At 38.5% G+C, this 25,454-nt stretch overlaps 2 protein-coding genes across 2 annotated transcripts; both read left to right on the top strand.

Moving 5' to 3' along the window:
- The first annotated feature begins 1,720 nt into the window (after positions 1-1,720).
- On the top strand, positions 1,721-3,016 carry LOC102910997 (olfactory receptor 5H19-like). The gene has a single exon (XM_006981594.2). It carries the CDS (start codon positions 1,730-1,732, stop codon positions 2,657-2,659), a length of 930 nt encoding a protein of 309 aa, XP_006981656.1. The 5' UTR covers positions 1,721-1,729; the 3' UTR covers positions 2,660-3,016.
- A 9,216-nt stretch (positions 3,017-12,232) lies between these two features.
- LOC102910678 (olfactory receptor 5H19-like) lies at positions 12,233-13,162 on the top strand. The gene has a single exon (XM_006981593.3). It carries the CDS (start codon positions 12,233-12,235, stop codon positions 13,160-13,162), a length of 930 nt encoding a protein of 309 aa, XP_006981655.1.
- Positions 13,163-25,454: the final 12,292 nt, after the last annotated feature.

The raw sequence follows: 25,454 nt of genomic DNA, 5'->3' as shown, positions 1-25,454 counted from the left end.
CAAGTGTAGGAGACTTGGCCCAGGTTTCTGAGTAAAGGTAAATTTTGTTTACATGTATGTCTGGGTACCATGTAATACAGTACCCACAGAGGCCAGAAGTGGGCGTTGGATCCCCTGGAACTGGAATTACCTCCATTTGTTAGATGCCATGTGGATGCTGGTAGTTGAACATGGGTCCTCTGGAAGAACAGACAGTACTCTTAACCATCAACCCATAACTCTAGCCCCTAATAATCATTCCATTTCATTAAACCCTTATATGAACAAAAAAAAATATCAGTTCCTCTTTGTATGGCTCTTTATTTCTCATTAATCCTGTTATTCTTTTATATAAATTCTATGATATGTAGTAAGGTGTTTTCACCTAAGACATCACAAATTTCTTAATTTTCAAGATTTGGAGATCTCTAGGCACTCATTCAACCAGTTCCTTTGTTTTGGCTTCCTGCACTTGGCAGAAAGGGATCCAGGCAGTCAAATAATTAGGATTAAGATTTGGTAGACACCCAAAAACTAAGTTATTGTCTCCTGTTTGCTCTGTAATAACAGAGTAGTGTACCTAAATTCTCAAGCTAAAGTGTAAAAGACCTTCTATACAGTTACCAATGTATCTTATTCCTATTTTATTAGTTTATGTATTAAAACACTACATAGTATAGCCTCTTTATCATGAATCATTTCCAGTTTATCTCTTTGTCCTCATAATAGCTTCCAATGTCCCTTTACACACACCAGTCAACTTCAAATGTATTAAAAAATCATCTGGAGAAATTTAAAAGGTAGATAGATAATTACTTATAAATTACCAAACCAATATCTGTAGTTACATTTCTCGTTACTTTTTTTTCTTTTGGAACTAACACAGTTTACTCTGAAAATGTAATTTGCTTAAGAGGATCTTGCAATAGGGGCAATATGACCTCTGTCTGTCCCACCCACCTATAGGCCTGTGGTCTAGCTGGGTAGGCTAGCCTCATCATTTCTTGAGACTAAAACCCAGCCAGCACTATGGCCAGTCCAGTGCAAAGTCAGCCTTCAAAGGGCCATAAAGGGAGGCATGCTTTTTCTGAACTGTGTTCTATTCTATTATTTATTAAATTTACACAGTTCCCTCAATCTACTTTTGTACAAATGTCCCCAGACAACTCTGATATAAAATCTGCTTTGGGAGCTTCTGTATAGAATAAGCGTTTTCTAATACTGTTGAACCTCGTTTCTGCTTCCAGAACCCCATTTTGTTGCTACTATATAATTAATTACAATTAATTTTGAGATATTTCTTCCTGTCATTATCTATTATATTTTCATTGCATCAAGGAAGTATATTCCAACTGACTGAAACCATACAATTCAATTCACTTTATAATTCAGGTGCTTTAAACATCTTTGTAATAACAGTGAGTCTATGATGCTGATACTGAATTTTCCTACCAAATCAATGGATTTTTTGGATTTTTCACACATTACATGAATATTTAGAAGCTACCATGTTATTGTTCAATCTATTAAAATGTTCACATGTTAAAGTTAAACTAACAAATTAAAATTATTTCTTAAATTTCAAGAATAATTTCCATTTATTATATCCAAACTGAAGAAAATCCAAAGGTCATTCTGATAAATATATGGCTGTATTTCATATCCATTACCACAATTTTACTTTACAGTTCCATAGTAAATACTGTCTGAAATTTGCTGCTTTTCATTTCAGGGACTTGTAGTTGAGGACATGGGAACAGAGAATACAACACTTCTGTCACAATTTGTTCTCACAGGACTCAGTCACCAACCACAGTGGAAAATCCCCCTGTTCCTGCTGTTCTTGGTGATCTATCTCATCACCATTGTGGGGAACCTTGGTCTGATCACTCTCATCTGGAATGACCCTGGCCTTCACATCCCCATGTACCTATTTCTAGGGTGTTTAGCCTTTGTGGATACTTGGTTATCATCCACAGTCACACCAAAGATGCTGCTCACTTTCATAGATAAGAGTAAACTGATCTCTCTCTCTGAATGCATGATACAGTTTTTTTCATTTGTAATGTGTGCAACCATGGAATGTTTTCTCTTGGCAGCAATGGCCTATGATCGCTATGCAGCCATATGCAAGCCTTTACTCTACCCAGTGATCATGACAAATAGACTGTGTGTACGTCTCATAGCCTTGACCTTTGTAACTGGAATTCTTCATGCTTCAATTCATGAAGGCATGTTATTCAGATTAACCTTCTGCAATTCCAACGTAATACATCACTTTTACTGTGATGTTATGCCACTGCTAAAGATTTCCTGCACTGACCCTTCTCTTAATTACCTAATAATCTTTATTTTCTCTGGCTCAATCCAAGTATTCACTATTTCAACTATTCTAGGCTCCTACACATTTGTTCTGTGTACAGTCTTAAAAAAGAAATCTAGCAGAGGCGTAAAGAAAGCCTTTTCCACCTGTGGTGCCCACCTCTTATCTGTGTCTTTATACTATGGCTCTCTTCTCTTCATGTATCTGCTTCCTGGATCTCAAAAAGTGCAGGATGAAGACATGAGGGACTCTGTATTCTACACTGTCATAATCCCTGTGATGAATCCAGTTATCTACAGTCTGAGAAACAAGCAAATCACAGATTCACTGGCAAAATTCTTAAAGAGAAATGCTTAGTCTCATGTTGCTATCTGTCATCTCTTTGTCAAAATATCACAAACTTGTGTTGGCTTAGCATGGTTGTATCTTGTTCATGATCTAAAGTATGTTCCAATCACGTCTGTTCTAGCATTTTAACGAATTAATTTGTAAATGCCTTTTTCTTTCAAATATTTCTATGTGTGCTTTCAGTCATACAAAGACATTATATTATGATAAAAATAAATGTAGCAGCACTTCAAACTGTTTTTCATGTTCTTCATTATGACTACAGCTGCTATAGAGAATAGCAGAGACTTCAATGAGATCATTTTTTTTCAGTTTGGAAGCTCATATCACATTTACCTGTCTTGAAATATAGTTTTGAAACGTTAACAACATAGTAGGAATCTTGTTTACTACTAATATATTACTAATTTATTAACTGGAATATTTAAAAGGATTCATTATTTTTCTTTCTTTGTGCACATTTATGCATGTATTTATCTATCAGCATTCTACTTTTTAGCTTATTGATGCTCCTTATAAAAGAAAGAGAAACTATCTTTATGATATAGGTATAAATCAACAACCACTGTGAGCTGGTTAGTTTTTGCCAATACATATCAGTCACCTGGAAAGAGGAAGGCTCAGTTGCTGAATTTTCTGTATCTGATTGGCCTGTGGACATGCCTTTGGCTGTGCCTGTGGGGACATTTTTTTGATTGATGATTGATGTGGGAAGGTCCAACTCATATGGACAGTGATACTCTTACATAGGTGGCTAAGAGTTATATAAGAAAGTAAGCTGAAATGCCATGGAAAGCAGGGCTGTTAACAGTATGCCTCCATGGTCTTGGCTTCAGTACCTGCTTTTGCTTCACTTGATGATAAACTGAGATCTATAAGTTGAAATAAATCCTTTCTGCCATAAGATTCTTTTAGTCATGAGTTTTATCACTGGAACAGAAAACCAGCTAAGACACAAAGGGATAACAATCAGTTTGGCTTGTGTCCTTGCTAAGGCAGAATGTTGTTGAGCATGTTTTCAGAAATATGTCAAGAATTCTTTAAAGATTATCATTGATTTATTTTATTTGTTGATTGACTCTTTTAAAACAGGCTTTAAATGTTTAGTTGAAATTGAAAGTCACCAAGAAAGCTTGTGAAAACACAACTTAACTTGCTATACCTTGAGAATTTTCTAATTCAGTAATGTTAATAAAGTTGATTTGGGATCAGGCATAAAAATTGCTGTTTTCTTAAAAATTCTATATAAAATAATGTTTTGTAAAAATTCTATATAAAATAAGTATGTGTCAGTCAAAGGAAAGTTTCTACACATGTACCTTAATTATTTAAATTTGAGTAAGAGAATATTAAGATCCATACCATCTGCTTTTACTTTCACCATGCTTGGTAAGATAGATCAGTGTTTAATGTAGCATCAATTTCAACATATTTGAAGTATAGTAGGCATTTGTTAACTTTCTCTCCAGGTATGATGCTGACAGTGAAAATCCTGTGGCATTGTTTAAGTATAGTTAGTACAAGGAAATTATATTAATTACAAAAATATTATTAAGTAAGATGAGTCAATTTTGGTCTATATTTTTCAAAGTTCATGTATAAGACATCCATTTGCCGCCGGGCAGTGGTGGCGCAAGCCTTTAATTCCAGCACTCAGGAGGCAGAGCCAGGTGGATCTCTGTGAGTCTGAGGCCAGCCTGGTCGACAGAGGGAGATCCAGGACAGGCACCAAAACTATACAGAGAAACCCTGTCTCAAAAGACCAAAGAAAGCTGCCCCTAGGTCACATCCAGGACACCCCCCCACACAGACCCTGAAATCTACACACCCTGCACCCACACCCATCTGCCTGAGACCGCCACCACTTCCTGAGACTCAGAGACCAGACCCCAGCTCCCATCCAGCCCCGAAGTTTCCATCCAGCCCCAGAGCTCCCATTGGGACCAGAGAGACCCCCCACCACTTCCTGAGACATAGAGACCAGCCCTCCATCTTTCATCTGGTCCCTGAACTCCCATCCAGACCAGAGGCTTCCTGAAAAGCCGAATCTGTCAGCTCTCTCTGGATCAAGAGAGCTGATAAGACCAAGAACGAATCCACTAGGAGATGGGCAGACATCAAGGTGGAAGTACATATAACGGAATTAAGAGCAATACAGCATCACCAGAACCTAGCCCTCCTCCAACAGCAAGACCTGAATATCACAAAATGGAAGAAGCAACCTTAAGAATAACATTATGAAGATACTAGAGGCTTTTAAAGAAGAAATCAAAAATAAAATTGAGGAAAAGACAAACAAAAAAAGTGGAGGAAATCAATAAAGAACATGAAAAGTCATACAAAAAAATATGAAGAACGCTATAAAAAACTACAGGAAAGGACAAATAAAGCAGAATAAAACAATAAATCCCTGAAAGAAAATCATGAAAAAGCAATGAAACAGATGAGGGAAACAGTCCAAGACCTGAAAAAGGAAATAGAAAAAATGAAGAAGACACAAACAGAGGGAATGCTGGAAATTGAAAATCTGAGGAAACAAATAGGAACTTCAGATGCAAGTATAACCAACAGAATGCAAAAGATGGAAGAGAAGATTTCTAGCTTGAGATAAGGTAGAAGAAATAGATTCACCAGTCAAAGAAAACACTAAAGCCAACAAAGTCATGACCCAAAATGTCCAAGAAATTTGGGACACCATGAAAAGACCAAACCTATGAGTAATAGGGATAGAGGAAGGAGAAGAATACCAACTCAAAGGCACAGAAAATATATTCAACAAGATCATAGAAGAAAACTTTCCCAACTTAAAGAAGGAAATGCCTATGAAGACACAAGAGGACTATAGGACACCAAACAGACTAGACCCCCACAAAAGTCCCCTTGAGACATAATAACAAAACAACTGAATGTAAGAATAAAGAAAGAATATTAAGAACAGCAAAGGAAAAAATGCCAAGTGACCTATAAAGGCAAACCCATCAGAATAACACTCAATTTCTCAGCGGAGACTTGAAAACCAGAAGGACCAGGACAGATGTAATGCAGACACTAAGAGACCATGGATGCCACCCTAGACTAATATACCCAGCAAAACTTTCAATGATCATAGACAGAGTGAACAAGACATTCCAAGACAAAGCCAGCAGGGGGGTGAGGTGGGCAGGGCTGGAGGAGGGAGGACAAGGGAATCTGTGGCTGATATGTAAAATTTAATTATATTAAAAAATTTTTTAAAAGCTAAAAAAAACCAAAACAAACAAAAAAGAACATCCATTTGCTTGAAGAATATTATTTTTACTTCTTTGATAATGTGTATTTTGTGTAAGACTTACTTGAAGGCAGTAACTTGCAATTATATAATATATTTCCTTTTTTATCAATAGAAAAATAATTTTATCAAATATGACATGATGTTGTATTAATAATGGTTATGAAATTGAATATGAACTTTATATCAATATGAACTTACAATTCCTGTATTTGCTCTCTACTTCCTAGATTAATAGGAAGTCCATGCTTATTTCAAATTTCAGATGGTCTGATAACCAATGGTGTTATCTAGTCTGAATCTGAAGGCAAGAAATTGATGTGTACCCGTGGTAGGAGAATGTCAATAGCTAAAATGGGTGGAAAATGAACTCAACCTTTCCGTGTTCCTTTTTACTGAGGCACTCAGTTGACATAATGATGCCCCCATGCATTTAGAGAAGGTCAAATCACTTATTTATTCAAACAATTCAAATAGGCAACACCCTGAACAAAGAAATCCCTTGACAGATACATCTAGAAATGATGTTTTACTAGTTATCCTAGGTGTCAGTCATGTGGACACAAAAATTACCTGTTCTTCTCACCAAACTCCTACTTCCTTAGGACTCCATGTTTTGGTACAGAACCAATTTCCCCTAGCTCTGCCACAGACCCTCTCAGCTTCTTTTCCTAGCTTTCTCTACTCTTTTACAGTACCACTGACCTGCAGAAACACTCTCTAAAAGGGGCAATGCAGCCACCGTACTTGCCTAGGGCACATGAAGGGCAACAGCAACCAAAGATCAGAACACCCACCCAACAAAGACAAAATCAGATATCAACACAAAGAAATGCCCCAAACATCCAATCGGATGCTTAGATCCCAGAATAAAAACACAAATGTGAACAGAAAAGACAATATGCCTCCACCAGCGTTCAGTAACCCTATTTCTTCACGAAGGCATGAGAAGGGCAATATTACTGAAAAACTTCAAAAATCAAACCAAAATATGCTCATGGTCCTTAATAAGAATATGAATAAATCCATTAATGAAGACCCAGAGGACAAAAAGAAACAGTTGAGTGAAATAATGAAAAGAGTTTAAAACATGAAAGTACAAATAGAATCACTAAAAAAATCCAAACTGAAATAAAACCAGTAATGAAAACTTTAGAAAGTCAAATAGAAACCTCAGAGGTAAACCTCACCAATAGATTATAAGAAATGAAGTAGTGAACCAGAGGTATTGAAGACAAGGTAGAAAAAAAATAGTTCAGTCAAAGAAAATGTTAAATAAAAAACAAACAAATATCAAACAACAACAACAACAAAAACAATCTGGGCACAAAACTTTCAGGAAATCTGGAACACTCTGAAAAGACCAAAACTGCAATTAAGAATAGGGATAGAAGTAGGAAATGAAACCCAAATCAAAGAAGAAAATTTCCCTAATTTGAAGAAGGAGATGCCTAGCAAGGCAAAAGCAGACAGAACACCAAATAGACAGGATCAGAAAAGAATTTCCCATGACACGTAATAATCAAAACAGAAAATGTATGGTATAAAGAAAGGATATTAAATAATAAAAGGGAAAAAGACTAAGTCACACATAAAAACAGGGCTATTGGAATAATATCTGACTTCTCAATGGAGACTTTGAAAGCCAAAGGGCCCATATGGATGTTTTATAAACTCCAAGAGAACATGGTTGCCCACCCAGACTCTACCCAGCAAAACTATCAATCATAATCCACAGAGAAAGATAAAAAACAAACGTAAGCAACTTCTAGCTTCTAATCAAATTCTACAAAATGCACCAGAAGGAAAACTTCAGTCTGAAGAGGTTAACCACATCCAAGAATATAAAAGATATAAATAATCCCAGATGAATAAATTAAAAAACAGAGGGAAAATACACACCTTAACAACAAAGCAGTGGGACTCAATAAACACTGCTTATTGATAACTCTCAATATTAATGGTCTCAACTGCCCAATAAAAAGACTCAGACAGATTAGATTAGAAAGCAAGATTCATATTTTTACTGCATACAAAAAACACATCTCATCATCATGGGTAGACATTATCTCAGGGTAAACGGATGGAGAAAGCAGTCTAAGAAATGGACCCAAGAAACAAACAGGTATAGAAATTTTAATATCTGATGAATATATTTTTAAACCAAAACTAATCAGAAGATATGAGGAAGGATATTACCTACTCAACAAAAGAAAAATCCACTGTGAGGATATTGCAATTCTAAACATGTATGCATCAAATACCAGGGCACACAAATAAAGAAACACAAATACAACTAAAATCACATACTGATCCTCACACAGTGATAGTGTGAGACTTCAGTACCTCACTCTGGCCAATAGACTGGTTATCCAGACCAAAATCAGATGAAGAAATTCTGGATTTAAATACTGTCATAAATCAAATGGACCTGAGAAATAGCTACAGAACATTTCACCCAAACATGAAAGGATACACTATCTCCTCAGCAGCTCATGAAACTGTCCAAAATTGACCACAAATTTGGAAACAATCTAGGTCTCAACACAAATGTAACCGATGGAAGAAGATGCAGAGATCCATAGCTGGGTGCCAAGCCGAACTCCAGGAGTCCAGTTAATGAGAGAGAGGAGGGATTCCATGAACAAGGGACATTGAGCTCATGATGGAAAAATGTACAGGGACAACCAACTAAACTAGTGGAAACACATGAACTATGGACCAATAGCTGAGGAGCCCCATGGTGCTAGATTAGGCCCTCTGGATAGGTGAAACAGTTGTTTAGCTTGAACTGTTTAGGAGGCCCACCAAGGCAGTGGGATCGGGACCCGTCCCTGGTGTGCGAGCCTGCTTTTTGGAGCCTAGTGCTTATGGTGGGACACTTTACATAGCCTTGGTGCAGGGAGGAGGGGCCTGTACCAGCCTCAGCTGAATGTACCAGGCTCTGCTGACTCCCTATGGGAGACTTTGCCTTGGAGGAGGTCGGAATGGGGGGTGGGTTTTGGAGGAAGGCTGGGGGGGCGGGAGGAGGGAGGAGAGGGGACTCTGTGGTTGGTATGTAAAATAAATAGAAAATTTCTTAATAATAAAAATTAAAAAAAGCAAATAAAAAGAGAAAATTGAAATAATGTCTTTCAATCTATGTGACCAACATGGATTAAAGCTGGATATCAACAACAATAAAAAGTATGAAAAATCATGGAAACTAAACAATTCACTATTGAATGAAAAATGGGTCAAGAAAGAAATCAGGAAAGATATTAAAAACCATTTAAGCCGGGCGGTGGTGGTGCACGCCTTTAATCCCAGCACTCACGAGGCAGAGCCAGGGGGATCTCTGTGAGTTCGAGGCCAGCCTGGGCTACCAAGTGAGTTCCAGGAAAGGCGCAAAGCTACACAGAGAAACCCTGTCTCGAAAAACCAAAAAAAAAAAAAAAAAAAACCGTTTAAAATTGAATGAAAATGGGAACACAACATACTCAAACATTTGGGACACAATAATGGTGATTCTAAGAGGCAGGTTTATAGCACTAAATGCTTACATTAAAAGGGCAGGGGGAGTCCCATTGGTAACACAAGGGACCTGTGGATGGAGGCAGATATAGTGGTCTGGAACAGACACTGGAGAAAGGTGTTGGATATGGTTGGATGGAGTGGTTGGATACAGATAAGTGGCATGTGGGTTGTGACAGATACAGTGGGTCCAGGCTAGACACTGGAGAAGGTTGTGGGATTTATGGCTGGGTGGGTAAGTTGGGTACAGAAAAGAAAGGCCCTGTGAGTGGTGACAGGTTCAGACTAGACCCTATGTGGTGCAGATGGGAGTGGCCATACTAATCTAGGGCACTGGATGTGGGATCCAGGCTAGATTTGTGGGCTGGGGAGAAACGTGGAGAGGGTGGTCAGGGAGACTCACTTTTGCGAGAGTGGACCCTTGAGAAGGAATTTGGAGGTCTCTAAAAATGTATTTTTAATAGTTAATATTCAAATATCTCCAAGCATTGGAAATTCATGATGTTTAAGCGTGTGATACTCTGTGGGACTAATTTGGGCATTTCATAGGGTTCCAAATCTACGGTGCCCAGTAGAGCAGCCTTACCTAGTTCTCCAGAGAACCTTTAGCCCAAATGGGAATTTCAGTTCTTTAAATGATCCTCTTCTAGAAAAACTTTGCGGGGGTAAAATCTGATTCTTGTGTTGAAGGGTGGAGTTCATATAAATAACAGATTTGGTGCCTGGGCAGTTAAATTTCCAAGATGAATCACTGTGAGAAGAATTGCTACCTACATTACTGCCTTCCTGCGCCTACACTGTTATGATCTTTTTCTGACTTATATAGCTCAACACATTTTAAGTATCTCAGCGGTTTCTTTCAAGATATGTGTAAGTGAGAAATGAGTTCAATAGTATCTATCATGTTTTTCATAGTTGTTCAAGAATACTTCTTATTCCATTATAATTTTATAATTGGCTTTGGTTTCCTACGTAGTTGGATACAAATGAAAACAACAAGGAATGAGCTGCATTTTTAACGTCAATACTAAATATGAGTAAGCAAAATATCTGGAATTGTCCTCTTTAATGGTGGCTTTTCAAATGTTTGAATGTTGCCCTAATGACTTCCAAGATCTCATGAAGCTGGCATTTTAATCTATGTCTCCATGGTCTGTGACTTAAGTATGTGATTTATGCAGCAACAGGATCTTGCTGTCAAGATCTGGAAGGTCCCAACAGGGATGGGCCTAGGCTGTGGTGTTTGGGGGGTCTCTGTGACCTTACTGGCAAACAACTAAAAAATGAGGTGACCCTTTCATGGTACTGCAATTTTTATTTGCTAGCATGAGGTGTCGGGTTGGGGTTTTGTACCCTCCCTACTGTAGGGTAACTCCATTAATCCTCCTTTTATATATGTGTGCTTTTGTACTTCTCTTTCTTGTGCTTCTTCTCACCATAATGCCTACCCTTTCCCTTTTAATCTCCCCTGGTTTATCCTTCATTGAGAAGCTCTCTACAGGTAATAGGTTTTAGCATCCTATGGGTCCTTGATAAGTGCCGATTGTCCTGCACATATCAGACTATTTACAACATTCCTGTTCCATGTAGCCACCTATTTCCCCTTATTTCTTCTATTTTCCTACATTGGCTCTATCGTGTGCAGGAAGCTGTTTTCACCAAAGCCATTAAAACTTCTTAATTTTCAATATACAGGGATTTATATAGTCAGTTGTGCTTCACCATTTTACTTCTATTATCTTTATTTTCTTAGTGATCACAACCTAAAACTATCTGGTTACGTTCTCCTCAAAGTATATTTGTATATTTTCCTTGGACTGACATAGGCTCATGGTTGTAACAAGAAGTGTTTCTTTGGGAATGAGATTGTCTCTAATACAGAAATTCTGGTTGAGAGGAGAGTAACTCAGCACACAAGAAGGAAAGATGGGACAAGGCACACATGATTAAGCTTTGGTAGGTAGACCAGCTCTCCTACTCACGATAAAAATAACAGACTAGTGTATCTGATTTCTCAAGCTCAGGTTTAAAAGACCCCGTGCAAAGTTCACAAAAAAAAAGGTTTTTATTTTTCCTTTTTGGTTGACTATCTAGTGGGCATGTCATACCTCACTGCTTAGTAATAGGTCTTTATATTGAATTCTTTGCGATTTACCATTCTATTCTCTAATTACCCCCAGTTTCTTACCACATACACATTTGACTACATGTAATTTAAAGTCATTTGGGGATATTTTTAAAAGGTAAACTATTAGACTCTGCTTTATACTAATGCAACAATTTCTACAGTTATATTTCACACAAATGTTCCCAGATAATTCTGGTATATAATCTGCTTTGAAAGTTTCTGAATACAATAAGGACTTTCTAATACTGTTACTTTCAGCCCCCCACCCCTGAAACCTATTTCTTTCTGCTACTGTATAACTTTAGAATTAATGTTGAAGCATATTGCCAGCTACTACTAGCTTTCACCTGCAAGTTAGCCACTATATTGCGGTTGGTTGAGACCGTTCATTTTACCCTAAGTTGTTGTGCAGGTGCACAGCACATCTTTTCTCTTGACTCATAATCTATGACTTAAATACTAAAATTTCTACCAAAACAAATGAAATTTCTCCACATTTTTAATATCAAGGAAAGTTTCCATCTATCACGATAACATTGGATACAGTAAAAGAACATTCTTATAAGCATATGGCTGCATTTAAGTTTCAATACCCAGAAATTCACCTTACAAACTCATAGTGAATGCTGTGTGACTTTCATTGCCTTTCATTTCAGGGATATCCAGTGAGGACATGGGAACAGAGAATGCAACTCTGCTGACACAATTTGTTCTCACAGGACTCAGTCACCAACCACAGTGGAAAATTCCCCTGTTCCTGCTGTTCTTGGTGATCTATCTCATCACCGTTGTGGGGAACCTTGGTCTGATCACCCTCATCTGGAATGACCCTGGCCTTCACATCCCTATGTACCTGTTTCTAGGGTGTTTAGCCTTTGTCGATACTTGGTTATCATCCACAGTCACACCAAAGATGCTACTTGACTTTTTTGCCAAGAGTAAACTGATCTCTTTCTCTGAATGCTTGATACAGTTTTTTTCATTTGGAATCAGTGCAACCACAGAATGTTTTCTCTTGGCAGCAATGGCCTATGATCGATACATAGCCATATGCAAGCCTTTACTCTACCCAGTGATCATGACAAACAGACTTTGTGTACGTCTGCTAATATTGTCCTTTGTGGGTGGATTTATTCATGTTTTGCTTCATGAAGGTTTTTTATTCAGACTAACTTTCTGTAAGTCTAACATAATACATCACTTTTACTGTGACGTTATGCCACTGTTAAAGATTTCCTGTACTGACCCTTCTCTCAATTACCTAATGCTTTTTATTTTCTCTGGCTCAATTCAGGTATTTAGTATTTTGACCATTCTTGTCTCTTATACACTTGTTCTGTTTTCGATCTTAAAGCAGAAATCTATCAAAGGCATAAAGAAAGCCTTCTCCACCTGTGGTGCCCACCTCTTATCTGTGTCTTTATACTATGGCTCTCTTCTTTTCATGTATGTGCGGCCTGCGTCTCCACAAGTAGATGATCAAGATATGATGGACTCTGTATTTTACACTGTTGTAATTCCTGTGCTAAATCCAATTATCTACAGTTTGAGAAATAAGCAAGTAAAAAGTTCACTTGTGAAATTATTAAAGAGAAATGCTTAGGTCTCAGATTATTATCAGTTGTATTTTTATTAAAACACCACAAAATCATGCAGGCTTTGTGTATCTAAATTTTGTTTACTGTCTAGAATATTTTTCACTTATCTACCCTAGAACGTCCTTGTTGCTGGTTTATGTGTATATAAATGTATGGGGTATATGTGTATGGTGTGTGCACATTTATGTGCATAATTCCATTTGACCATGCACACATATGGGAAGGACAAAAGAGTTCACCAGGCATCCAGTCTATAGTTTTACTTTCTTGAAAAGGATCTTTCCCTATAGCTGTGTTTGCATCCTGCTAACCCCAGCAATCCTCCTTTTAACATCCCTCACCACTGATGTTACAGGCATATGTGGGGCCATGATCTTCTCAAAACTGAAGTCTGCAACTCTTTCTTGCTGATATTTGTATGTTATGTTGTGGGGGATGCAATCACAGTTACTCATCTTGTGAAGCAAATGCTCTTACCCACTGAACACATCCCTGTTCCCCAGAGCTAGCATTTAAAATAAATTCTCGTCTATGTACCAATTTCCATTAAAAATATTTAAAATCATATAAAGACTTTTAATAAGATGTTCTTGCATAATAAAATAAATATAACAGAAATTAAATTAAAACATTTTAATAGAAGGTTTGTATTTTATTCATTACGATATCATAAATACATTAGCTGTTGTAGCAGTGTAGGTCCTGTGGAAAGGACACAAATATGATGCTATTGATAGCATGGAGACTCATAGGAGAGTTACATGTGATGAGGAACTGCTATGTTTCCGTAAGCACACACAAACTTTAGGAATATTGCAGAAATTTGAAAAGGTTTTTTTTTTTTATTAAATTCTGTTGGGAATGATGGCTTTCATTTCTTATAGCATTGAACTTGCAGTTCCACAGACAAGGAAAGGACGATGGGAGTGCTAAAGCAGTATTTATGACAGTGGGTGGACTGTCAAAGGTCACTCTGTGCTCAGAGTGCTGTACACTTTAAATCACTATCTAGCTGCCTCTGATGCTCTCTCTGGTTCTCTGCATTTTACCACCATCCAAAATGCTTCATCCAATAAGGAAACTAACAGTTTTTATGAAAGAATTAGTTGGGGAATTTTATTGAGGAAATGTAAATAAAAGATCAAGGAAAGGACTCAATAGCCTATATTTTATAATTGTGAAGTGATTTAGTTTAAAATCGGGTTGTCTAAGAGTCACTAGAGTGTATAGTTGAGGAAAAGATGCTTTAAATGCACATTACCTAAGACTAAATAGTTGCAAGATATTGTGGATATTGTAAATATTCACAGTTTCAGGTGGCTTTTTGTAACAGATGGGAAAAGGAGCAAAAGTGAACATTACAATTAATCAGCAAAGTGCAAATATGGGAGACTGATTCAGGAGGGAAGGGAAGTAAATACAGAGGGTGGGAAGAAAGCAAGGGGAATTGAAGGATATAAATGATCAGATGGGGGGGACAGAAAAGGGGGCTACTTAGAGGAGAGAGAGAGAGAGAGAGAGAGAGAGAGAGAGAGAGAGAGAGAGAGAGAAGGTAAAGTAAAAATATAGATATCTTAAAAAGCCATAAAGAATCATACTATTAACTATTCACCTAAAAAAGAACTAGTGCAAACACACACACACACACACACACACACACACACACACACACACACACACAGAGAGAGAGAGAGAGAGAGAGAGAGAGAGAGAGAGAGAGAGAGTTTTAATAAACATTTCTCAACTGAGTGATGATGTTCCTTCTTTTTTTAATTTAATTTTTTATTTTATAATTTAATTTAATTTTACATATCAGCCACAGATTCCCCTGTCCTCCCCCCTGGCCCCCCCCACCCCTGACTTTCCCCCAGCCCACCCCCCATTCCGGTCTCCTCCAGGGCAAAGACTCCCCTGGGGATTCAGTTCAACCTGGTAGATTCAGTCCAGGCAGATCCAGTCCCCTCATCTCAGGCTGAGCAAATTGTCCCTGCATTGGCCCCAGGTTCCAAACAGCCAGCTCATGCACTGAGGACAGGTCCTAGTCCCAATGCCTGGGTGCCTCCCAAACAGTTCAAGCTAATCAACTGTCTCACTTATCCAGAGGGCCTGGTCAAGTTGGGGGCTACTCAGCTATTGATGTTCATAATTCATGTGTTTCCACTAGTTTGGCTATTTGTCTCTGTGCTTTTTCCAATCTTGGTCTTAACAATTCTCGCTCATACAATCCCTTCTCTTTCTCACCAGTTGGACTCCTGGAGCTCTACCTGGTGTCTTGCCATGGATCTCTGGATCTGCTTCCATCAGTCATTGGATGAGATTTCTAGCATGACAATTAGGGTGTTAGGCCATCCCATCACCAGAGTAGGTCAGTTTGGGCTGTCTCTCGACCATTGCCATCAGTCTATTGTGAGGGTATCTTGTTGATTTCTGGGGACCTCTTTAGCACTTTGTTTCTTCCTATTCCCATGGGGTCTTCATTTATCATGGTCTCTTTTTCCTTGTTCTCCCTCTCTGTTCTTGATCCAGCTGGGATCTTCCATTCCCCTAAGCTCTCTTTCCCTCAAACCTTACCCTTCATTACCCCCACTCATGTCCAAGTTGTTCATGTAGATCTCATCCATGTCTGTGTCATTGGGCAATCCCTGCGTCTTTCTTAGGGTCCTGTTTTCTAGGTAACCTCCCTGGAGTTGTGAGTAGCAGTCTAGTCAACCTTTGTTTTACATCTAGTATCCTCCTATGAGTGAGTACATACCATGTTTGTCTTTCTGAGTCTGGGTTACCTCACTCAGGATGATTTTTTCTAGATCCATCCATTTGCCTGCAAACCTCATGATGCCATTGTTTTTCTCTGATGAATAGTACTCCTTTGTGTATATATAAAACATTTTATTTATCCATTCTTCAGATGAAGGGCATCCAGGTTGTTTCCAGGTTCTGGCTATTACAAACAATGCTTATATGAACATAGTTGAGCATGTGCCCTTGTGGTATGATTGAACATTCCTTGGGTATATGCCCAAGAGTGGTATAGCTGGGTCTTGGGGGAGATTGATCCCCAATTTTCTAATAAAGTGCCATATTGATTTCCAAAGTAGCTATACAAGCTTGCATTCCCACCAGCAGTGGAGGAGAGTTCCCCTTGTTCCACATCCTCTCCAGCATTGATCTTAGCCATTCTGACAGGTGTAAGGTGGTATCTCAGAGTCCTTTGGATTTGCATTTCCCTGATGATTAGGGATGTTGAGCAATTCCTTAAATGTCTTTCAGCCATTTGAGCTTCCTCTGTTGAGAATTCTGTTTAGCTCCATAGCCCATTTCTTAACTGGACTGTTGGGCATTTTGATGTCTAATTTCTTGAGGTCTTTATATATTCTGGATATTAGCCCTCTGTCAGATGTGGGGTTGGTGAAGATCTTTTTCCATTCTGTAGGCTCTTGCTTTGTCTTGTTGACCATATCCTTTGCTCTACAAAAGCTTCTCAGTTTCAAGAGATCCCATTGATTGATTATTTCTCTCAGTGTCTGTGCTACTGGTGTTATATTTAGGAAGTGATCTCCAATGCCAATGCTTTCAAGACTACTTCCTACTATCTCTTCTATCAGGTTCAGAGTAACTGGACTTATGTTGAGGACTTTGATCCACTTGGACTTAAGTTTTGTGCATGGTGACAGATATAGATCTATTTGCAGCCTTCTACACGTTGATATCCAGTTATGCCAGCACCATTTGTTGAAGATGCTTTCTTTTTAACATTGTACAGTTTTGGCTTCATTGTGAAAAATTATATGTTCATAGGTGTGAGGGTTAATGTCAGGGTCTTCAATTTGATTCCATTGGTCCACATGTCAGTTTTTATGCCAATACCAAGCTGTTTTTATTACTGTAGCTCTATAGTAGACCTTGAGGTCAGGGATCATGATGCCTCCAGAGGTTGTTTTATTGTACAGGATTCTTTTGACTATCCTGGGTTTTTTGTTTTTGCATATGAAGTTGAATATTATTCTATCCAGGTCTGTGAAGAATTGTGTTGGTATTTTGATGGGGATTGCATTGAATCTGTAGATTGGTTTTTGTAAGACTGCCATTTTTACTATGTTAATCCTGCCTATCCATGAGCATGGGAAATCTTTCCATTTTCTGACATCTTCTTCCATTTCTTTTTTCAGGGACTTAAAGTTCTTATCATATAGGTCCTTCACTTGCTTAGTTAGAGTTACCCTAAGGTATTTTATATCATTTGTGGCTATTGTAAAGGGTGATGTATCTCTGATTGCCTTCTCAGCTTGTTTGTCAATTGTATATAGGAGGAATATTGATTTTTTTTTGAGTTGATCTTGTATCCTGCTATGTTGCTGAAGGTGTTTATAAGCTGTATGAGTTCCTTGATTGAATTTTTGGAGTCACTCATGTATACTATCATGTCATTTGCAAACAGCAAAACCTTGACTTCTTCCTTTCCAATTTGTATCCCCTTAATCTCCTTATGTTGTCTTATTGCTCTGTCTAGAACTTCAAGTACTATATTGAATAAGTATGGAGAGAGTGGACAGCCTTGCCTCATTCCTGATTTTAGTGAAATCACTTTGAGTTTTTCTCCATTTAATTTGATGTTGGCTGTTGGCTTGCTGTAAATTGCCTTTATTATGTTTATATATGTTCCCTGTATCCATGATGTCTCCAAGACCTTTATCATGAAGGGGTATTGAATTTTGTCAAATGCCTTTTCTGCATCTAGTGAGATGATTATGTGGGTTTTTTTCTTTGTGTTTGTTTATACGGTGTAGAAGACTTTCTTTTGTTAAACTACCCTTGCATCCCTAGGATGAAGCCTACTTGATCATGGTGGATTATTGTTTTGATGTGTTCTTGGAGTCTGTTTGCCAGTATTTTATTGAGTATTTTTTTGCATCAATGTTCATGAGGGAGATCGGTCTGTAGTTCTCTTTCTTTGTTGTAACTTTGTTTGGTTTAGGAATCAAGGTAATTGTAGCCTCATAGAAGGAGTTTGGTAATGTTCCTTCTGCTTCTATTGTGTGGAACAATTTAAAGAGTATTGGTATTAACTCTTCTTTGAAGATCTGGTAGAATTCTGCGCTGAAACCATCTGGTCCTGGGCTTTTTTTGGTTGGGAGACTTTTAATGACTGATTCTATTACCTTAGGGGTTTTTGGACTATTTAAATAGTTTATCTGGTCTTGATTTAACTTAGGTATGTGGTACCTATCCAGAATATTATCCATTTCTTTTAGATTTTCCAGTTTTGTGGAGTAGAGGTTTTTGAAGTATGACCTGAATATTCTCTGGATTTCCTCATTGTCTGTTGTTATGTCTCCCTTTTCATTTCTGAGTTTGTTAATTTGGATGCTTGCTCTCTGTCCTTTGGTTAGTTTGGATAAGGGCTTGTCTATCTTGTTGATTTTCTCAAAGAACCAACTCTTTGTTTCATCATTTTTTTGTATTGTTCTCTTTGTTTCTATTTTATTGATTTCAGCTCTCAATTTGATAATTTCCCGGCATCTATTCTTCCTTTGAGAGACTTTGCTTCCTCTTGTTCTAGAGCTTTCAGGTGTGCTGTTAAGTCACTAGTATGAGATTTCTCCAACTTCTTTATGTGGGTATTTAGTGCTATGAATTTCCCTCTTAGCACTCAGTGTCCTATAAGTTTGGGTATGTGGTATATTCATTTTTATTGATCTCGAGGAAGTCTTTAATTTCTTTCTTTATTTTTTCCTTAACCCATTGGTGATTCAGTTGAACATTATTCAGTTTCCATGACATTGTAAGCTTTCTGTAATTTTTGTTGTTTTTGAAATCTAACTTTAAGCCATCGTGGTCTGATAGAACGAAGGAGGTTATTCCTATTGTTTTGTATCTGCTGAGATTTGCTTTGTGGCCAAGTATGTGGTCAATTTAGAGTAGGTTCCATGGGGTGCTGAGAAGAAGGTATATTCTTTTTTGTTAGGATGGAATGTTCTGTAGATATCAGTTAAGTCCATTTGAGTCATAACATCAGTTAAATACTTTATTTCTCTGTTAAGTTTCATTTTGGCAGATCTGTCCAGTGGTGAAAGTGGGGTGTTGAGATCTCCCACTCTTAATGTGTGGGGATTTATATGTGATTTAAGCTTTAGTATTATTTCTTTTACATATGTGGGTGCCCTTGTGTTTGGGGCGTAAATGTTCAGAATTGAAACTTCATCTTGGTGGATCTTTCCTGTGATGAGTATGTAATGCCCTTCTTGGTCTCTTTTGATTGATTTGAGTTTGAAGTCTATTTTTCTGGATATTAGGATGGCTACACCCTTTTGCTTCTTAAGACCATTTAATTGGAATTTTTTTACAGCCTTTTATACTTTTATACTACTTAGGTAGTATCTATCTTTGAATTTGAGGTGTGTTTCTTGCAGGCAGCAGAAAGATGGGTCTTGCTTTCGTATCCATTCTATAAGCCTGTGTCTTTTTAGAGGTGAATTAAGTCCATTGATATTAAGGGATATTAATGACCAGTGATTGTTCATTCCTGTTATTTTTTGGTGGTAATGTGTGTGTACTTCTCTTCTTTTGGATTTACTGCTGTGGCATTATCTATTGCCTGTGTTTTCAAGGGTGTATCTGATTTCCTTAGGTTGGAATTTTCCTTCTAGTGCTTTCTGTAGGGCTGGGTTTGTGGATAAGTATTGTTTAAATCTGGCTTTGTCTTGGAATGTCTTGTTCACTCTGTCTATGGTAATTGAAATTTTTGCTGGGTTTATTAGTCTACGCTGGCATCCATGGTCTCTTAGTGTCTGCATTATATCTGTCCAGGGCCTTCTGCCTTTCAAAGTCTACATTGAGAAATCAGGTGTTATTCTGATGGGTTTGCCTTTATAGGTCACTTGGCCTTTTTCCTTTGCTGCTCTTAATATTATTTCTTTATTCTGTATGTTTAGTTGCTTAATTATTTGTGGCAAGGGAACTTTTTTTGGGGGGTCTAGTCTGTTTGGTGTTCTATAGGCTCCTTGTATCTTCATAGGCTTTTCCTTCTTTAAGTTGGGAAAGTTTTCTTCTATGATCTTGTTGAATATATTTTCTGTGCCTTTGAGTTGGTATTCTTCTCCTTCCTCTATCCCCATTATTCGTAGGTTTGGTCTTTTCATGGTGTCCCAAATTTCTTCAACATTTTGGGTCATGACTTTGTTGGCTTTAGTGTTTTCTTGGACTGATGAATCTATTTCTTCTACCATATCTTCAACACCTGAGATCCCCTCTTCCATCTCCATCTCTTGCATTCTGTTGGTTATACTTCCATCTGAAGTTCCTGTTCATTTACTCAGATTTTCTATTTCCAGCATTCCCTCTGTTTGTGTCTTCCTCATTTTTTCTATTTCCCTTTTCAGGTTGAACTGTTTCCCTCATCTGTTTCATTGCTTTTTCATAATTTTCTTTCAGGTATTTATTTTTTTCTTCTGCTTTATTTGTCCTTCCCTCTAGTTTTTTATAGTGTTCTTCCCATTTTTTGTCTGTCTGTTCCTCCACTTCATTTTTGGTTTCTTCTTTATAAGTCTCTACCCTCTTCATGATGTTATTCATAAGGTTGCTTTCTTCTGCTTCTTTAACTTTGTGATGTTCAGGTCTAGCTGTTGTTGGAGGAGGGCTAGGTTCTGGTGATACTGTATTGCTCTTTATTTTGTTGTATGTACTTCTGCCTTGACATCTGCCCATCTCCTCATGGGTTTGTTCTTGGTCTTATCTGCACTCTTGTTCCAGACAGAGGTGACAGATTCAGGAAGCCTCTCTCTGGTTCAGATGAGGGCTGGGTGCTGGTCTCTGAGTCTTAGGAAGTGTCAGGGCTCTTGGGTGGAAGGGTTGTGGGGGCAGGGTGTGGAGATTGCAAGGTCTGCGGGGGGGGGTCTTGGAAGAGGGGAACCTTCAGGGTGTTGGGTGGGGGTCCGGCCCATTGGCCAGAACTTTAGGCCAAGTTGGGCAGGTCTTCCTTGGAGTGGCTGGTGCCCAGCGATGGGACCTTAGTTAGGGCAGGCCGCTCTGGGTATTAACTCTGGTACCACCTCTGGTCCAGATGGGATTTCAGGACCTGATGGGAGCTGGGGGCTGGTATCTGAGTCTCAGGAAGTGGCTGAGGTCTGGGGCCAATGGGTGTGTGGGAAGGGTGTGGAGATTGCAGTGTCTCTGGTCCAGATGGGAGCTCTGGGCAGGATGGAAGTTAGGGGCTAGTCTCTGAGTCTCAGGAAGTGGCTGGGGTCTCTGATGGATGGGTATGGGGGTAGGGCATGTAGACTGCAGTGTATTGATGGTGTTCCTTGTAAAAGCCAAAGAACATCTAACAAAAACCCCAAATCCAGACTTGTGAACCCCTTTCCAGAGTTTTGTCCAGAACTTAAGATTCCTAAAACATATAGCCATTGCTGCTGCCCTTAATTAACCCCGAGAGATAGAATGTAATTCAGTCATGCTGTAGATACCACACACTTCAGAAACATGGCCCAAGATACCTGAGATGAAACTGACCTGAAGACATTTTCCCTGAGAACTAGCTTTCATGGTACCAGAAGATGCCATAAAAGCTTTGAAAGGAGGGAAGCAACCAGCAGTCTTATTTAGCTATGATGACTATGAACCACATCAACAATGAGCATGGCATGATAATGCTAAGAATTCAGTAATGGCACAAATACCTTGATGGCAACCAATAACTCTGCAGTTGCACTTAATACCTGCTCGATAAGAGGGAAACTATGCCTGATACTGAAAATCTAGTTAAGTACTCAGTGATAGTGAGTCATGATTATTGGAGGAGAATCTACAACTACTAATTTACTAAACCAACACAACCCCTAACAATAATCTATAAAAAATTTTCCTATTGCACACAGATATGTGTAGTCTTCACCCCTCATCATGGAAACCTCTTTTTAACAGACAAAGATTAACTATAGAAAACCATAACCAATCAAAATGCAGAGTTCTGGCTCCCAGTCCCAATGGATATATCTACAAAACACTCCAGTATCTAAGGCTTATGAATTACTACAGAAGAGGACATGGAAAGATTGCAAAAAGCCAGAAGATCAGGGTATGTGCTGTGAGGTTGTATCTCCTAGTCACACTATACCTCTAAAGATTCACCAACATGACTTCCCCAAAGTGAGATAACAAGGAGGATACCAATGAACATGACAAACTGGATAGGAAAAGTCCATGAGACCTCAACCCTAGGTGAATAAAGCTGGAGCAGGAGAGGTGGTCTTTTCCAGGGAAGAACACACAAATTGGTTACCTAGTGCTAAATGGTCAGCCCTGAAAACATGCATGCAAGTAACATTACACAGACTCATCAAATTATATTGGGGAAATATATGTATATACAAATATATGTATGTATACAACAATGATTGATGGAAAAAAGAGGCCATGAATTTTAAGGAGGACAAAGAGGGGCATGTGGGAGGATTTGGATAGAGGAAAGGGAAGGAAGAAATTTAATTAAATCACAATCTCAAAAATAAACAACAAAAGAATGTGAGTTTTATGTTTGGGATGACCTTGATTACAGACTACGTCTTGCAAAGCCAGGTTGATGGAAAATAATATGTCTATAAACATGTACAAAGTTATACTTACATAACAAATAAATTAAAAATTTGCATGAGTATATTCACATACTTGTTACATGTGTGCATATAATACAGTAGTAATGACAACCTAGTATCACCACTGGAAGCCTTGCCTGGCTACAAAAGATGGCCAGTTCAGACTCCTTATCCTTCATCACTAAGAGTCCTTACCAAGGTCACCCTCATAGATTCTAGGAATTTTCCACTGTACTGGGTTTTCACCCCTCAGTTCTTCCAAATTTCAGTGGTTTTTCTTTGTACTCCCAGCCTCAACCCCTACCTGATCCCTCCCACTCCAGCCCCTACCTACCCCCAGAACATGTACAAAATTGTTCTATTTCCCCTTCCAAGGGAGGTCCTCCTAAAGCTCTCCTCTTTACCTAACCTCTCTGGGTCGTGGATTGTAGCTTGATTATAGGAATATGTGGTCAATTTTGGAGAAAGTTCCCTGAGGTGCTGAGAAGGTATATTCTTTTGTGTTTGGGTGGAATATTCTGTAAATGTCTGTTAGATTCATTTGGTTTATAACATCAGTTAGCTCCAGAATCTCTGTGTTTAGTTTTGGTTTGGATGACCTATCCATTGGTAAGAGTGGAACACTGAAGTCCCCCACTATCAGTGTGTGAGGTCAATATGGGATTTAAGCTGTTGTGTTTGTTTTACAAAGGTGCATGCCCTTTTGTTTGGAGCATAGATGTTAAGAATGGAAATGTCATCTTGGTGGATTTTTTTCTTGGATGATTATGTAGTGCCCTTCCCCAACTCTTTTGATTAATTTTGGTTTGCAATCTGTCTTGTCAGATATTATAATGGCTACATCAACTTACTTGTTATGTCCACTTACTTGCAATATCTTTTTTCAATATTTTACCCTGATGCAGTGTCTTTATCCTTGATGTTGAGGTGTGTATCCTATATGCAGCAGAAGAATGAATCCTGTTCTAGTACCCATTTTTTTAGTCTGTGTCTTTTTTATTGTTGAGTTGAGTCCATTGATATTGAGAAATATCAATGACCAATGATTGCTGATCCCTGTTATTTGGTGATGGTGGTAGTGATGGTGGTGGTGGTAGTGGTAGTGGTGTGTATGTGTGTGCTTTGCTTCTTTTGACTTTTCTGGTGTGAGATTATTTATTTCCTATATTTTCATAGCTATAATTAACTTTGTTGGGTTGGAGTTTTACTTCTTTAGGGTTTATTTTTGTAGATAAATATTGTTTAAATTTGACTGCATCATAGAATATCTTGTTTTCTCCATCTATGGTGATTGAAAGTTTTGCTGGGCACAGTAGTCTGGGCTGGCATCTGTGGTCTTCTAGATTCTGCAGAACATCTGTCCAGGCCCTTTTGGATTTTAGAATCAAAGGACCAGGAATCTACTATGATCTAGTCTCTTCTTTAAAAAAAATAATGGAAGGGGAGAGGAATAAAGTGGGAAGGAGTAGGGAAAGGGAGTAGATATGGGAGGAATGTGGGGCAGAGATGTGGTAAATGTGATCAAAATGAGTTGAATAGAATTATCAAAGAATTAATAAAGTTTTTGTTGAAGTATACAATGCTTTTGGAGATGGTACAAGTGGAAAATTTCTTGGCAAAGAAGTATGAAGATCTGAGTTGAGATGCCCAACAGCCATTGAAAAAACTATATGGGTGTGGCAGTGTGGTGCATGCCTTCAATCCCAGCACTTGGGTGGCAGAGGTAGGCTGATCTCTGTGAGTTTCAGGCTAGCCTGGTCTTCAGTGCAAATTCCAGGACAGCCATAGCTGTTACAGAGAAACCCTGTCTGGAAGAAAACTAACTAACTAACTAACTAACTAACTAAATAAATAAATAAATAAATAAACAGAATTAAATAAAAAGATGTATGGAATGGAGGCCTGTAATTAATAGCAATGTTGAACAGGCAGCCCTAGAAGTATCCTGGGGCTTTCTATCCAGCTAGCGTAGCCAGTATGTGAGCTCCAGGTTCAGTGAAAGATCATGATACAAAAAGTATGGTGAAGAAGTACTTGAAGAAGACAATTGACTTCCACAGGCATATATACACATGTGTAAGTTCACTACTCAAAATAAAACACAGATATGAACACAGAAATATTTCCTTCTTGGTAAGACAATGAAAAATACGGACAATTAACTATTTTGCAGGAGTGTCTCACTTTGAAATCCACTAGAATGATGATGTGGGATGCTAACCCACTTTTCTTTCTCAGAATCATACATTTACTCATACAAGGCTGCATATGAACCAAGACTGTCTTGTCTTGCTTGTTGATACATGACCCAGGACAACAACCACTGTTGTGAATGAATTCTACCACTGCCCTATAGGGTAAACTGGGTCTGGGGAAACAGAGAGTAGAGAAGATCTGCTGTCAGCCTACCTGATCATCTGGCAGACATGGTCTGTGACTGAACAAGGGATAGCTGCCTGAGTTGGGGGCTGGGACACAATGACGAAGAGATGTGGGAATGCAAGTGGGGGTGGTCTTTAGGATCCACAGGAGGCATGGACAAGGAGGAGGGGAATCTGCAGCTGGTGTTGTGTTGTAGCACTTAGGGAAACCCTGAGGATTGGGTCTGGGGTAACAGAAATAGTGGAAAAGGTCCATGAGTAGCCTAATTGGGCTTCTGGCAGGTATTGTCTGTGTGTCCTCCAAGTTTTCTTACTGAGAGTTTGAGTTT

Source organism: Peromyscus maniculatus, chromosome 12, assembly GCF_049852395.1.
Source record: "Peromyscus maniculatus bairdii isolate BWxNUB_F1_BW_parent chromosome 12, HU_Pman_BW_mat_3.1, whole genome shotgun sequence".
Classification (NCBI taxonomy): Eukaryota; Metazoa; Chordata; class Mammalia; order Rodentia; family Cricetidae; genus Peromyscus; species Peromyscus maniculatus.
The sequence above is the reverse complement of the archived record's forward strand: the minus strand, read 5'-3'. Positions and strand labels throughout refer to the sequence as shown.